At 41.8% G+C, this 15,050-nt stretch overlaps 1 protein-coding gene across 1 annotated transcript in view; it reads left to right on the forward strand.

The window, feature by feature from the left end:
- Positions 1-15,050, forward strand: part of MYO1E (myosin IE) — a 74,455-nt gene that overhangs the window by 58,223 nt on the left and 1,182 nt on the right. Inside the window, 9 exon segments of the mRNA XM_056499832.1 lie at positions 2,854-2,998; positions 6,123-6,237; positions 6,923-7,092; positions 7,232-7,377; positions 7,837-7,983; positions 8,837-8,994; positions 9,418-9,510; positions 11,770-11,974; positions 14,488-14,657. Coding sequence (XP_056355807.1) covers positions 2,854-2,998; positions 6,123-6,237; positions 6,923-7,092; positions 7,232-7,377; positions 7,837-7,983; positions 8,837-8,994; positions 9,418-9,510; positions 11,770-11,974; positions 14,488-14,657 — 1,349 coding nt within the window.

The raw sequence follows: 15,050 nt of genomic DNA on the forward strand, positions 1-15,050 counted from the left end.
TAGTAACAATTAGACCTGCAGTCTCTGAAAGTATGGGCTTCATTTTCATTATGGAACAATTTTAAATTCCTTTTTCTTCATGACCTTTAAGCCCAGACGTATAAACATGAATATGCTACAGGTTATGTTACTTAACACAGACTGTTGCTGAGACAAATAACAGATTTATACTGTGTGTAAAATCTAGCCTGAAGACAGACTGAGGGCTGGGCAGGCCCTGAGAGCTCTGCACAAAGGAAAAAGCTACCTGGTACTTCTGGACCCGTAGGCAACTGAAACTCCTCTTATGGAATTCATCCTTTTGTTTCAGATTAATTAGCTTTGTTAAATTTAACATTTTGTTATGAGTAAAATTCTTCCTGCACCCTTTCCATTCACAGTTCCTAGCACCCAGAACAAGCTCTGTTCTGACCCCCTGAGTCAGTGTGAGTAAAAGTGGCCTAAGGCATGGGATGCACAGGAAATGCATGCTTGTACACTTGTTTTCATTGGGCGTTCCTTGGCAGCTCCGTGCAAGTGGAGATTGCTGGGCTGAATAGACTTTTATGTACAAAATATACATTTGCATGCAAAAAGCCACAGTCACTGAAAAGGCCTGTGTGTTCCCAAGCATAACCAGTCTGAAAGCTGAGCTCCCACTCCCTGTTTAGCTGTCAGACCTAACTGCTTACTGGGAGTTTGTAATACCTATCTGGGAGGCAGTCATGATTGGAAATTGTTTCAGAAGCATGTTAAGAACACATTTAGTACTTGTGCTGAAATCATCTGCAAGATCAAATTACACAAGCTTAACAAACCTAGGATTTATGGATGGTGACATGAGTGGTTTCATGGCAATCTGCATGAGGACACTGAAGTGCCATTGCTAAACAGCAGTGAACAGTGAGACTTGTCATGTTATCAAACTGAAATGCTTAAATAATGCATATTATAGAATGATCTGTTTGTTCTTGAAGACTTGTCACAGCAGTTAAATCTATTAAGTTAATTTAAAGAAAAAGAAGAATTTCAAATCTATTCTTACTTTGTACCCAAGAGCTCTACATATATTAAAAGGTCTTGAATCATGTTTTTCCCTGTGCCTTCCTTTACAGTTCGGGAGATGTAGGAGAGAATTTGTAGCATGCTGAAATGTCATGTCACAGTCTCTTGTGTGGAAGGTAGCAGTTTTGACCTCAGCTCCTTTACCTTCAGCCTTGGTTTGACCCACCTACACAGCTGCACTGTCAGCAATACATGATGAGCTTTAATAAAGGAGCTTGGAGTTAATTTAAGTTACAACTCTTTACTGCGTTGCATCTATTTATCCCATAATACTGCTAAGTCACATAAATATGAAAGTGCACACATTGTCTGAACACAGATTGTGTATAATACACTGCTGTGTTTAAGGTGGTGTAAGAGCTACTTCATTACACCATCCAGCAGAGTACCTGAGCATTTGTTAACTGAGAGATTTGAACATGAGAACACCAGTGGTTTGGATCCTACTGAATTATTCAGAAGTTACTCTCTTCTCATGCACCTTCTATTCAAAGGTGTTTGGGTTTTGTGATACATTTCTTTTTAACTGTTTGATATTTCTGTTTGTGTGGTACTGTTACTTACATTGCATGACACTGTTCCTGCTGCTTGGCTGGATAACATTTTAGATATGATAATAACGGGTAATCAACATTCCTTTAGTCTATTTTTCAATGATTCCTTGTCTGATTTTTGAGAGCATTTTATTAGGAGCTGCCTAAATCATCTTAAAAACTTGGGAATTACAACAAACTGACCTCCATACTTGATCACTTTTTCATGTGTTGAATAGTTTTACTAATAAGCATGATTTAGTTTACATGACTTAAGTATGCCTAAGGCATTAAAAGGAAGTTGTCAAGAGTAAAGAATATAAGATTTTGGGGAGAAATTTGCCACAATATATTTAGCTGTTCTCCAGTCTTCTTATCAGAAGACCCTGAACAGCTGCTTCCAGAGTAGTTACTGTACCCACAGAGATGCTGGGGCAGCTAAAGCCCAGCAGTGCTCCTTTGGTGGGCAGTGGAACGAGGCAGCTTTGTAACTCCAGCCTGGCAGTTCCAATAGCCCAAGGGAAACCTGGAAAAGTGGGCAGTTTAAAAGGGCTGCAATCTGGCATCTACTTCATTCTCAAGGATTACAGAGGATACCATGAGAGAGAAGGCTATTATGTGCTTCTTTCTGTCACAGACAAGTCAGCACTTCCCTGCTCATTCCAGGCTCTTTGTGGGGTCAGTTCCCAGCGTGCCCTCAAGGTAGCACCAACATCACTGTTGCTTCCTTCTTGCACCAGAGGCCAAGCCAGAGGCTTCCTGGGATAGAGCCAGGAATGGCTCCTTGCTAAATGCAGCCCAGTTGTTGAGCAGGTGGGTTAGGAGAACAAGCTGGTCATTTGCTCAGTAACAGAAAAGACCTTTGTAAGAATAAGAGTGAGAAGGCTTGAGTGAGAAATTGGACATGTGCTTGGGAATCAGTTTAAAATTCCAAGGATGTAGGTACTCAAATCTGGGCCATAAGGTCATTGGTGGTGAATAACTTCACCCTGGACTTGAGCAGGTTCCAGCACAACTTTCTGCAATGAACTGCGGCAATTACCAGTCAGCAACTTAACATCTGGAAATGGGAGACTCCAGGGCATTGTTATCCTTCTCAGTTGTTTGGTCTCAGTGAACAAGAAAGATCTTAGTACTGTGCATCTTCACACACACCAAGCTCTTGAGTCCTGCTGCCATTGTCAACCTCCCTCAGGGTAGTGCTGGCCAAGAGTCAGTGCTGTGCTGCTGCTGCTGTTTGACCCCAGGTGTTAATCTCTTCTCCTTGGTGGTTAAGGTATGCTATTCTGACCAAAGCAACCTGGCCCTCCTGGAAAGGAGAAGAGAAACAAGGAGTCCTCCACCTGCTTCAGTCAGTCAACATGGATCCTGACCAGTACCAGCTTGGGAAGTCCAAAGTCTTCATCAAAGCTCCAGAGTCTGTAAGTGTGCCAGAACACAATTCTTTACATGTGCAACTCTTTGCTGAAATTAAAGTCCTGCCCACTCAAGTTGAGCATGATACCTGCTGAGGTGGGGCAAGTGTAAAAATCTAAGACAAGCTGAGCACATCTGTCATAGAGGTTGTGTAAAGGGCCACTGCAAGGTTTTGGCACTTAATATAAAGAGAATTAAATGCATCAAGAAGAAGAAAAATGGGTTATGAAGGTGCCTTGGTATCAAGAACATTGCTCCTCTACTCGTAACAAGAGCTACTGATGAAGGGACAGTAGGGTAGTCCCAAGGGATGGTAAGGGATGTTACACAGTATAGATACAGAGTAAATCAGTGTTCCAGAATGACTGCAGCGTGAAATCCCAAAGAGAATATTAAGGAGGCATCACAAAGCTAGTTTCATCCTGTGACTACTAGGTTGTGCAAAATCAGGTGGAAAAAGTTTTCTTACTTTGCTATTTAGGCACGTTTTTTAAGGAAAATCTGTGCTCTGCTCAGCCTCATGTATCCCTGCTGCATCAGAGGCAATGGGGCTTAGTTTGTGCTCATCTTGCAGTTGAGCATTGATTTCTTGGTGCTTTGTCTTTACATGCTAAAATAAAAGCTGAACACTTCTCTGGCTATCATTTGCTGTTCCAGGAACATACGTTTTTCTCTGTAGAACAACAGTAATTCAGGCAATGACATTGCTGTGTCCAATCACATGGGAAGATACTAGTTAGAGGCAAAAAAAGAATGCTTCTCCAAGTCATAATAGAAATCTTGTTTCTACCATAAAAAGGATAAGATACTCTTCAGGAATATTGAGATTTGCATTCCTGCCTACATCTGAGAGACGTGTTTATACTCTACAGCACATAGTCCTGGAGATGTTGGTTATTATAGTTCTTCAGGTGGCATATTGGCAGAGTAGAAACCTACTATGGATTGATCCTACTTGGTCATAGCAGCAACAGGCAACCAGTTCTGAGGGAATGTGAGCTTTACGTGCACCCCTGGAGCACAGCTGTGATTTCTTTCTGGAGATTTTTAGGAGTTTTGTCTTACAAAGTTGGTGTGATTTCCTGCTGTCTGTGGCAGGCGCTGCCATGAGATTGATGGATCCAGCTCCCCTTCAGTCAGTTAATGATCTGTACTCCAACATGAAGTGCTACTGGTTCGTTCAAGAGGACAACACTGTTGCCCAGTGGAAGCATCTTCCCATCCCTGATGCATTTTTGTGATGCTAAGTCCTGCTTGCATGGATATGCCATTTAATGGTGTATCTGTGAGTTTTATTGAAGGACAGTTCTGCAGGTTAGGACAACATGAAGTTTACTGGAAACTTTTTTGGGGTTATGTTTCAATTCTAATTTAAATTAATGCTTTCAATTAATGTATATGTTTTTAATTTTTTTTTTTAGTATTGAAAATGTTTCTATAAACTGAATATTTTAAAGAGTTATTTATCTTTTATTAAGAAAGACAATCATCTTTTTTATCTTGCATTACTAAATTACCGGCTATGATTGTATTGCTTCTGAGAAAAATAATCTTTTAGATGGTAAATGAAATCTCTCCTTTCTTTCAGCAAAAACAGCATCTTTTGTGGCTAAAGATTAAAAATACTTGATTTGCTTGAGAGTGTAAGGAGAGGCTTTATAATACATATTTTAGGAGAGGGTTATGCAGTATCTTTATTTCTCTAGCTTAACAACTGTATTTTAGCCCAGTGATTGAGTTGAACTTCCTTAATGAGGACCTTCATCTGCAGATGATAAATTATTATGCACTGAGATTTTGCAATTAACATTATTGTTAGAGAAATAAATGGTGAGTGTTCATGACAGACAGCACCAAGATAGTCACTGTAACCTGAATTGCACAAGGGCTTGGTCATGTCCCTGCTGCAGCTGAGGATGTTTTTTTCATCAGGAGCTCTCGTGCCTGTGCTGAAACCTCAGCGAGTGCTTGTGTTCAGGAAGAGATTTTAAAACTTTTTAAAATAAGTTTGCTGTAGATGGAGAATTGCCAACTGTGAAATAAGGTTTTATGGGTGGCAGAAAGGCTTCATTATTTACATTTCTATCCCACACCTGAATAAATAACTCTGTACAGGAGCAAGTGAGGTTCTGTGGAAATGGTTTGCACCAGATCGAGTTTCCTTTTTCAGATCAATATGACCAACAGTGTTTTTCTAGATTTGCATGGTTTAGAGCAGCAAAGTGAAAAGAATCCTAAACCCCAGGTTTGCTTCTCCATACACCCATTTTTACTAATTTTATTTCCTGAAAGCTAGAAGAAAACTCCTGTGAATATTTAACACAGAATGCAGGGAAATAATAAACAGTCATGTCAGTGATTGAATGCTACAATTTAGCCCAATGCTTGTGCTCCTGATAAGACAAAAACCCCATTTAACTGAAGTATGTAAAAGGCTATAGTGAATATGCTGTCCCCTACAGTAATTATGGAATTGTTCTAATGCATTAAATTTACATGTATTTTAATAGGACCTGAGAAATTCTCAAAAAAGAGGATGCACCTTCCATTGCTGTTTAAATCAAACATTATTGTCTCTTGATTTCTGACATTTTAGGCCCAAAAATCTTACTATGTCATATTATGAATTATAAGGTCATAGTTACAAGTCCTGCAGACACTGACAACTTTCAGTGATCAGAGACAATGGACAGGGTGGGTATGAAATTGAGCCAGGGAAAAAAGTTGCTTGTGAACAGTTGTGTTACACATTGCACAGATCCCCACAGACATGGTAACATTCTGACAAGAGAAGTGGGAATGTTGGAGAATGTGTGGATGGAGGCTGAAGAAATGGCCAGTGGAGAACCTTGTGTTGCACCGGTAGTTTCAGGGAGAATCCATATTTCTTTCCTCTTCCTTCATCATGGGGTAGGGAACATAATTGGTAGACTGGGAAGAGCCCCAGGAATCAGAGATTCCTTCCAGCAAAGGTGCCTTAACATTGAAATCTCAGATCCCACAGTTGTGGAAGAGGCACCAGTTTGGATCTAGAGTGAAATGCACTGGAGAGTTGTCAAAAGGAAAATACAGATTTTCTTGAGCTCCGCATGTAAAATGTTTGACCCGCCCCACTGTCTCTCTGTCCAGCTGTTCCTGTTAGAAGAAATGAGAGAGAGGAAGTACGATGGGTACGCCAGGGCCATCCAGAAGGCCTGGAGGAAGTACGCAGCCAGGAAAAAATACGTGCAGATGAGAGAAGAGGGTAAGTCAGAACTTCTGATGGCAGGGACTTCACACACACACAGCTCCAGGAAAAGGAGGATGGACACAAAGGGGAAAGCAATCTCTCCCTCTCTGTAGGCAAAAGTTGCATTGCAGGTAACTGTCTCAGAATGACTGCACTTTGTTGGACCCCTACGGTACTGCTGATGAGGTTGACTGTTCTGCATGCACAGCTCTCTTGGACTGCTCTCAAATCAAAACCAGATTGAGTAGGACAGACAGCAGAGATGGTGCAGGGGAGGCAAAAGAGAAAACTTCCCAGAGTTAAGCAGAATCTGAATAATCTGTAGGTGATAAGATCAATCTATGGACTCTCCTGGGGCTTAGCTGTGTGTGACCTGGGCTGTGAGAATGATCATGCTGGGTTTGGAAGGGTTAATCCTTAATTTCTAGCAGTGAGTGAGCAATTTATTAGTTCCAGAAGTGCTCCCAATTAACCAGAACTACTGAGCTTGCCATCAGCGTTTTTCATTAGGAATTGATTTAATGACAATGTATATTCTTACCTAAAGGATTAGCAGCAGTTCTTCACTGTTTCTCCATATTAGAAACAATGTGGTTATGACTTCCCAAGAAATTCTGTGTGAAACAATTGGCTCTTTGAGAGCATGAGTTTAGAAAATTTGGTAGGTGCCATTAATCAATGTGTATGTTTTGTATTTAAGCATCAGATCTGCTGCTGAACAAGAAAGAGAGAAGACGGAACAGCATTAACAGGAATTTTGTGGGAGATTACATAGGCATGGAGGAGCACCCCGAGCTCCGCCAGTTTGTGGGCAAGCGGGAGAAGATCGATTTTGCAGACACTGTAACTAAATATGACAGACGGTTTAAGGTGGGTGGAACAGCCACATCCCCTAAAGACGAGTTCTGCTGCGAGTCAGAGTTGTCTTCACCATCCTGCCCCAGGACCTGCCCAGCTCAGGCTCACAGCACGCAGGACACGCCTGTGTATTTTCAATGTTGTGTTTCAGAGCGTGAAGCGAGATCTCGTCCTCACTCCCAAGTGCATTTACCTGATTGGGCGTGAGAAGATAAAGCAGGGCCCAGAGAAGGGCCAGGTGAAGGAAGTCTTGAAGCGAAGGATGGAAGTGGAGAGAATTCTTTCTGTTTCTTTAAGGTCAGTACCTGGAATATATTTTTTCCATTGACAGAGCAATTTGTGCAGCACAAGGAAAATAACTTGATTGATGAAGTGGTCATTGAAAGCTTTACTTTTGAATTTACTTGCTTTGGGTTTCAGACTTGCTTCAGTAACCTTCAAATTTCCAATTTATCTCTTGTCACAAAAGCTGCCATTATTGAAGAGAAGAATTATAATTGTAACTTTAATAGCATGTGGTTTTTTACTTACAGTAATTACTGTAAAACGACTAAGTAGTATTGTTTCAGCTATTCCATTATCAACTCCTGAAAAAACCCCAAACCTGTTCTCAGAAAGCAAGGCTCTGTAATTAATGCTGCTTGGACTTTGTTTTTAAAAATTTGCCATGAGTACTCTGCAAATGTCATTATAATGCTGGCTGTATTTGTTGATGACATTTTAAACTGGATGGTGTATGCTCTGATTTCCTTGCAGCACCATGCAGGATGACATTTTCATTCTACATGAACAGGAATATGACAGTTTGCTTGAATCAGTCTTCAAAACGGAGTTTTTAAGCCTCTTATCTAAACGATACGAAGAGAAAACACAAAGAACACTACCTCTGAAATTTAGCAATACGTGAGTTATGGCTTTTTTCAGTGGGTTAATACTTCCACCCATTAAGGAGATTAGCAACAGCAGGCCTTGGATTTGTATGTTTATTTTATTGCCTTCAAAAAGGTAGAGGAATTATGAAAAGCAACAGGAGATCACTATTTTTGTTTGGAAAGGGTGTAGAAGAAGAATTGAAGTGAGGAACATTACTAGAGTTTGCAGTCCTGTATACTGGGAATGCAGAACCAGTACCAGTGTGTGTGTCATGTATTGCACTTCTGGGGTCTTGCCCAAAACCCCTTTTGAGTACAGTTCAGAGCAGATGGGTAATGTGGAAATGCTGGGGAAGAATGTGTGTATGTGCCTGCATGGGAAAGAATGTCAGAGGAGCAGGCTGAGGTGTGTGTGTGTGCAGAAGTGTTCCCTTGCAGCACAGCACAGGGCCTGCCCAGAGCACCCAGGGCAGTGCCCAGCCACCCACAGATCAATGTGTGTGCACCTCTGACAGTGTGCAGGGAACATCCACAGACAGCACTCGAGCAGCGCCAGCAGAGGCACTGGGGTGGCTCAGGGCTGACACTTCTCCTACTTGGACCTTTGCACATTTTTGTTCAAAGCTCCCTGTCCTCTCCAGGGCATCTTAAACTTCCTTTGAGAAGCTGTTCCAGGAAAGTTAAAATGCCAATTAAGAACATTTTTTCAAAAAGCATGGAGGAAAGATTTAATTAGGTGATTATGTCAGCTGGGTCACTCATGGAATGCAGATTCTCAGTCTAAGCCTTTAATTTTATATTTCTAAGTTATCTTCTGCAATACTGCCTTGATTTGCTGTAGCAATTCTGAATTTTTCATTTGTGTGTTTGCATGCTTCTGTCAGACTTGAAGTGAAGCTGAAGAAGGAGAGCTGGGGTCCCTGGAGCAGTGCTGGTTCTCGACAGGTGCAGTTTATGCAGGGCCAAGGAGATGTAGCCATTCTCAAACCAAGTAATAAAGTGCTGCAGATCAGCATTGGACCAGGGCTACCAAAGAATTCCCGTAAGTATGAATTTCCTCCAGAAATTAGGGGTTTATAAAATCAGAGAATGGCTGACTTTTCTATCAATGCTTGGCTCTAGCCTCACCATTTTCTTTATTAATTTCTGTGTAACACACATCCTAAGGATACAGCAGAGCTCCTTGCTGCTCTGCAGCTGTGGGTGTTCTGGGTCTTGTTTACTGTAGTTGCAAGTTGCAAGTATAGCCTGAGGCTGAACTTGGCTTACAAAAGGGAGAATATCCCCAAATCATCCTTTTTGCACCTAATGCTTTATAGCAGCCTGGCCATCCCTGCAGGAGTCAGATTCCTTATTCCTGAAGCTCTGCTCTTTCTGGTCACAGAACATGGGGCTGGCAGCCAGCAGGACTTACCCAATTACTGTAATTGAGAAGGGGTAACAGAATATTGCTGGTTTCTTCTAGGTCCTACTAGACGGAACCTTACCCAAGTCAGAGGATATTCCAGTAGGTCTCAAAATCAGACTTATCCTATGAGAGCTGCACCACCTCCTCCAGGTAAGTCCTCTTAGCTTGGGCAACACGGAATTTCAAATGAAGGCTTTTGGTTTTCTTCTGTCATCTGACAATTTTTACCCATTACAAAAAATTACGGCAGCAGCTTAAACTTCTCTTCAAAAGATCCTGCCTGGAAAGTATCTGTTTGTAGGCATTTTATGAAGTGTCTTGCTGGATATTCCCCTGGAGCTGTCCTGCTCGACTTGGATGGTGACTTGTTCAGACACTTGGTATAAGCCACAGAATCTAAACCTGACCCTGTAGCCTTCTCCACTGTGAAGGATACAAGCTCTGTGCTTATCAAGCCAGACAATGCTTTGCAGTGAAACTGCTTTCAGGGCCAGCACAACACAGAATGCAGTTTGTGTCTCATTGTCCTGCCCTGTCAGACATGTGTGCCCAAGTGCTGGGACACAGCAGTTGTGCCAGTGAACAGCACAGGGACTGATGTCATTAGGGTGTTCCACTTCTGCCCTGGGCAGATATGATTAATTTTGCTTGTGAACTCACAGGGGAGAACAATGTTCCATTGACCCAACATTTCCCAAGAGGTTTTTTTTTTTTTACTTACACTTCCAGAATACTTTCTTTTTAACAAAGAGTCTTCTTTCAGTCAGCTGCCGTTTATTGAGAAGCACAATGCTAATGGTGGAAGTTAGGGGTGTGACCAGTCTTGGTCACCAAAGTAGACAATTCCAAATCCTCGCAGCTGCATGAGCCAAACTAAGGACTCTTGTCATCTACCAGAACTGGTACTGAAGTGAGAAATTACTGTAAGAGTTGACCTGTCAGCAAACAGAGGTGGTGAGTATTTGTCCAGCATCAGTTAAAGCAAGGACAGTCTGGTTTATATTTTTAAAAATTGTTTCAGCAGTTTTATAGCTAGGAGAAGTGTAACTGCTGTTACACTGAAGTTAAATGCTGTGTTGATCCTCAGGCATTGAGCTATGGCATTTAAAAGGTGAGCAGAAGGCCTTCCTACAAACCTCTCTGTAGGTTGCAGTCACATGGCTTTTTGTTTATCTGGTTGGTTTTTGAATGCTAAACTCTCTTGGAAAGTAGAGATGTGTTTTTCTACACATGGCTGGGAAAACAAAATGGCAGACAGGTGTCACAAAAGTTAAAATTTCCAGACTCCAAACAAGGAGTTTGAAGCCATGTCATGAATTCCTCTTTGAAAGGCTTCTGCTATTTTCACATGTTGTTTTGAAATTGGTGGTGCATTAGGTAAACAGAGTGTTCAGTACAGGTTCAGAATAAGCCAAACCTTTTTTTATTAATCACCATAATGTATGTGTCATGCTGGCTTGGATTGCAGAGTGGGGTTTGTGCAGGAGTTTATGACCCCTCAGTTCTGCTGCAGTACCCAGAGAACATCAGAAGCAAAGACCAGCTGTTACAGGCAGTAGGGTTTTCCCAGGTGCTGGGATCATGAATTCTTCTCTCTGCACAGCTGTTCTTTCTGCTAATGTTTAGCAGGCATAGTCACAATGGCAGAGGAGAGGGTCACCCGTATCATTGAGGAAACTGATTTTTAATAGAAACATAGCTCTCATTTTGTTCCATAGGAGTTTTAGGAATGTAAAGCATGCAGATGAGCTCTTTAGGCATTCATACTGCAAGTAGCTCAGACATGGGTGGTTTTGCATTAAATTAAGTTTAGAGGCATAATTATTTATTTAAAGGCATATTCCCATGTCAGTCCTAGAGAATTCAAACTCCTTTTCAACTATCAAAAATAGCATCAAGGCATTTTTTTTAAACAAAACAGTAAGAAAGCCCAAACACCCCTTACCTGCATGCTTGTTAAATAGACAAGTATTTATAGTGACTTAATAAAAACAGCCAAATTCCTTGAGTATGTGGTAGACTGAGTTTGAACTTCAAAAGAAAAAGAAGAAATTCTGGCTAGATTTTGATTAACCCTTATCTGGATAAAATGTTGTGCAGTGTTTTAGAGAGGAGTTGGTGATCCACGTTAGATAAACTGGAACTCAGCTGAGAGCTAATCCTTGTGCTTGCTTGGAACACCCAGGGCACAGGTCTTAAACCTGAGCATGAGTCCGTGAAGTTGGAAACCCAAAATTGTCAGCAGACCAGAAACTGGGTATAAATCAACATTTCAACACGTTTTTTTTTTTTTTTTGGGTTCCTTGATGGGTGGGCTCTGATAGCTGAGTCTGACAGCTTAGCCATCAAAGGTTATCTTTACTGAGCTGGAGTTTGGACTGCATGCACTCACTCTTTATTTACTTCCAGGTCACCAGCAAAATGGAGTAATAAATGCCCTCCAGTCTGCAGCCCATCCCCAGAGCCCAGGAAATCAGTGGGCCAATCAGAAGAACCTGTACACAAGCATGACACGACCAGCTTTACCACGGCAAACGTCAGGAGCATCAGGCAAGATTTCACAGCAACCACAGAGCTTGGACTTCTTGAAAGTACCTGACCAAGGAGCAGCTGGGTAAGATTTTACATTGAATCTGAGAAAAAGATGTCCATTTTTGTAAACAGTTTTACACACTCAAACTGTTCATGACTGATATACTCTGTGCATCAATCACTAGGTTGTGCTATTGAGCTGTACTCAAAGGTATCATCCATTCCATTTGATTCCAAAACATATTCCATCCTAGACCCATAGGAATAAAGGTGAAGCAGTTCTGGTTTAATATCTTAAATTTGAATGTTGAAGGCCTTAAAAATTTTCAGTTTTTCAGTGACCCAACAGTTTCTACTTAAGCTCAGCCCTTACTCCACTCTCTTGCAGAATGTTAGCGGAGCTCTACTGTAGTGGGAATCTTTGAGTGTCACCTAATTGTCAAAGACTGCTGCCTATTCAGCACTTCTAGGAAGAAAACAGAAAGAATTTAGTTTAGAAGAAGCAGTTTGCTGATGACTCCCATGATCTGCATGAATGGGGGTTCTTGGAGCCAGAAAAAGTATATTTATTTGTAACCATATCAAGAGCAACTTTTTGTACAAGCAGCCCTGTCTCAACTGTTAGTCAGCAGAAGCTCCTTAGCAGGTGCTCTGCACTAAATTACTCTGTTGGCCTAAGCATTCTTTGCTGTGTGATCCAACAGGTGGATTATTAAGTGGATTAGTTGCAATGTTAGTGAGCATTACACATTTCACAGTTATCAAATAGTAACATAAATGCTCACAGTTGATTGATTATTTGAGAATTGAGAGTGCACAGGTTTCCTAGGGAGGAGCTTTCTAGGTCCTAAAGATGGAGCCCTCAAGCAGGGTTAGGTGTATACAGAGGTCTTTGCAGTTGTACTAATGGCAGTCATTTTACCCCACAGTGCCAAGTGTCAGCCATAAGATATTTCAGGCATATTTAGAGCATTTATTTTTGTTTAAGATTAATCTTCAAATAAGAAATCAGAAAGAAGTAGCCACTGCAACTTATTTTACCACTTTCAAACCCATCAGCACATGCTAACAGGCACATTTCTATCTTGTAATAACTTCCATGGCTTTTGGTGGTGAAATGTTCTTGTCACATGACAGCTTCTTCCTAAACTCTTCTACTAATATTAGACTTTACTTTGTCTTGAGACTACAGTTCATGTAGCAACAAAAACACATAAGCCATAGGATAAAACCAAACAAGCCAGGTGTTCTGCAGCAGGAACAAACCTAAGGAAATACTCTTACAAAAGTGACATTCCCAAGGCTGTCTTCCTGAAAATTATGAGCTCCTTTATTAATACTGAAAAGAAATAATGTAACTGTAATCACCAGTGAAATTTCTGTGCCTGTTACTTTCAGAAGGAAGCTGCAAGCTAGAAGAACTGTAACTTTAGTATTTCAAAACCATAGCTATATAGAAGTAGATGTAATTTTTAAGGAGTAGAATTAAGTTTATTCTTAGCAAAGCTGCCAAGAAGGATGCAGTGGTACCAACAATCCAGTACAAGACCAAGATTAAAATCAGCAGGCTTCCCCCAGCAGCAAAACATTTCATTTAAGATATAGTAGTTCTACCATAGCTGTACAAAAGCTGAGTTACTTTCCAAGGCTTGTGCTGAATTCCTTCATTTCCATAAGTAGGTCTAGGTTTCACAATATCTCCTGTCTTGAGCAAAGGCAGTAGATGCTGAAGAACAGGAGAAAAATCTCTCCCCTCATAGATACATTGAGAACTGAAGTGCTGTTATAATCCATACTTGAAATCTTATTTTTTGGTGCAGTTCACTGCAAAGTTAGAATTAGAGGATTATTGACAAAATTAAGCCTAGGACTTCATGTAAGTAACTGTAACACTCTTCTGCAAAAGCTGTGTCATGTTATCATGGCATTACATGACACCATCACAGTTCATTCTCCTCCACATCATTACATTTTTAGTCATTCAGCACATATATTATTAATTCTAAACTGACATACTGAGTCTAATACCTGTTCTTTCTTCCAGCCTTTATTAGCTGATGAGCTGGCAAAATGCATTTCTTCCCTATTTCCCCTTCCTAATCTTTGGAGTGGTCACAGATGTGACAGTTTGTGCAGCATCTCCCCTGCTGCTTCAGAGTTGGCTGTAACAGAACAAGTCCATAGATGGCCCTGGAATCTGAGGCAACTTAAGAGATGCGAGTCTCTGTTACAGCTTAGTCACAAGAATGGTAAAGTAGCAAGCCTGTGAGCTAGACCTTTGTTTTTGATACTGACAACTCAATCACTGGTGACATTGGGGCAAGGGGAGATACACAGCTTGAGCTGTATAGTCAGTCAGATGTGCATGAACCGCATGTGCACTTTTGCTTCCATTCCATCCTGGGCACTAAATGTCTTCTAAGCATTTGAACTGCTGTTGGGAAGTACCTACTCATCCATTTCCATAGGAAAGAAATGGCAGCTCTGTCCCTTTCCGAGGGCAGTCTCACACTGCTGTTTTTGATGGTGGTGACATGCAGGAAGATCAGTTTTCCCTCGCTGTGTGCACTCACTGAGCCCCGCCTGTGCCCGCAGTGCCCGCAGGCAGACCTCCAGCCGCCCGCCGCCCGCCGGGGGCCGGCCCAAGCCGCAGCCCAAGCCCAAGCCGCAGGTGCCGCAGTGCCGCGCGCTCTACGCCTACGACGCGCAGGACACCGACGAGCTCAGCTTCAACGCCAACGACGTCATTGACATCCTCAAGGAAGGTACGGGCACCCAGTGCTGCTCCTCCAGGGCCATTGCACAGGGCGTGAGGACAGGACTCCCTGAGCCACCCTGCTTCATCTGCTCTTGCTGGGCTTGCACATTTCCATTATGGCTTGGGGCAGAGAAGCTTCCACCCCAGTCCAAGCTCTGCATTCAAGAGCATGTCAGAGACAGGCTAGGGACCTGTCATTGGGTACTGCAGAGCTGTACATTTAGTGAGACACTAATTCTGTCACTGGCTCTAGAGGAAAATTAACCTAAATCACAGCTGTAGCACAAGAAGCAAAATGCAATTACCCAGTCACAAATCTGGGTCTCTAAAGCACCCTCAAGGCAAAATGATGTGGCCAAAAGATGAATACACTCCAAAATTCCTGTCCCCTCATTCCTTC

This window comes from Oenanthe melanoleuca, chromosome 10, assembly GCF_029582105.1.
Source record: "Oenanthe melanoleuca isolate GR-GAL-2019-014 chromosome 10, OMel1.0, whole genome shotgun sequence".
In the NCBI taxonomy this organism is placed as follows: domain Eukaryota; kingdom Metazoa; phylum Chordata; class Aves; order Passeriformes; family Muscicapidae; genus Oenanthe; species Oenanthe melanoleuca.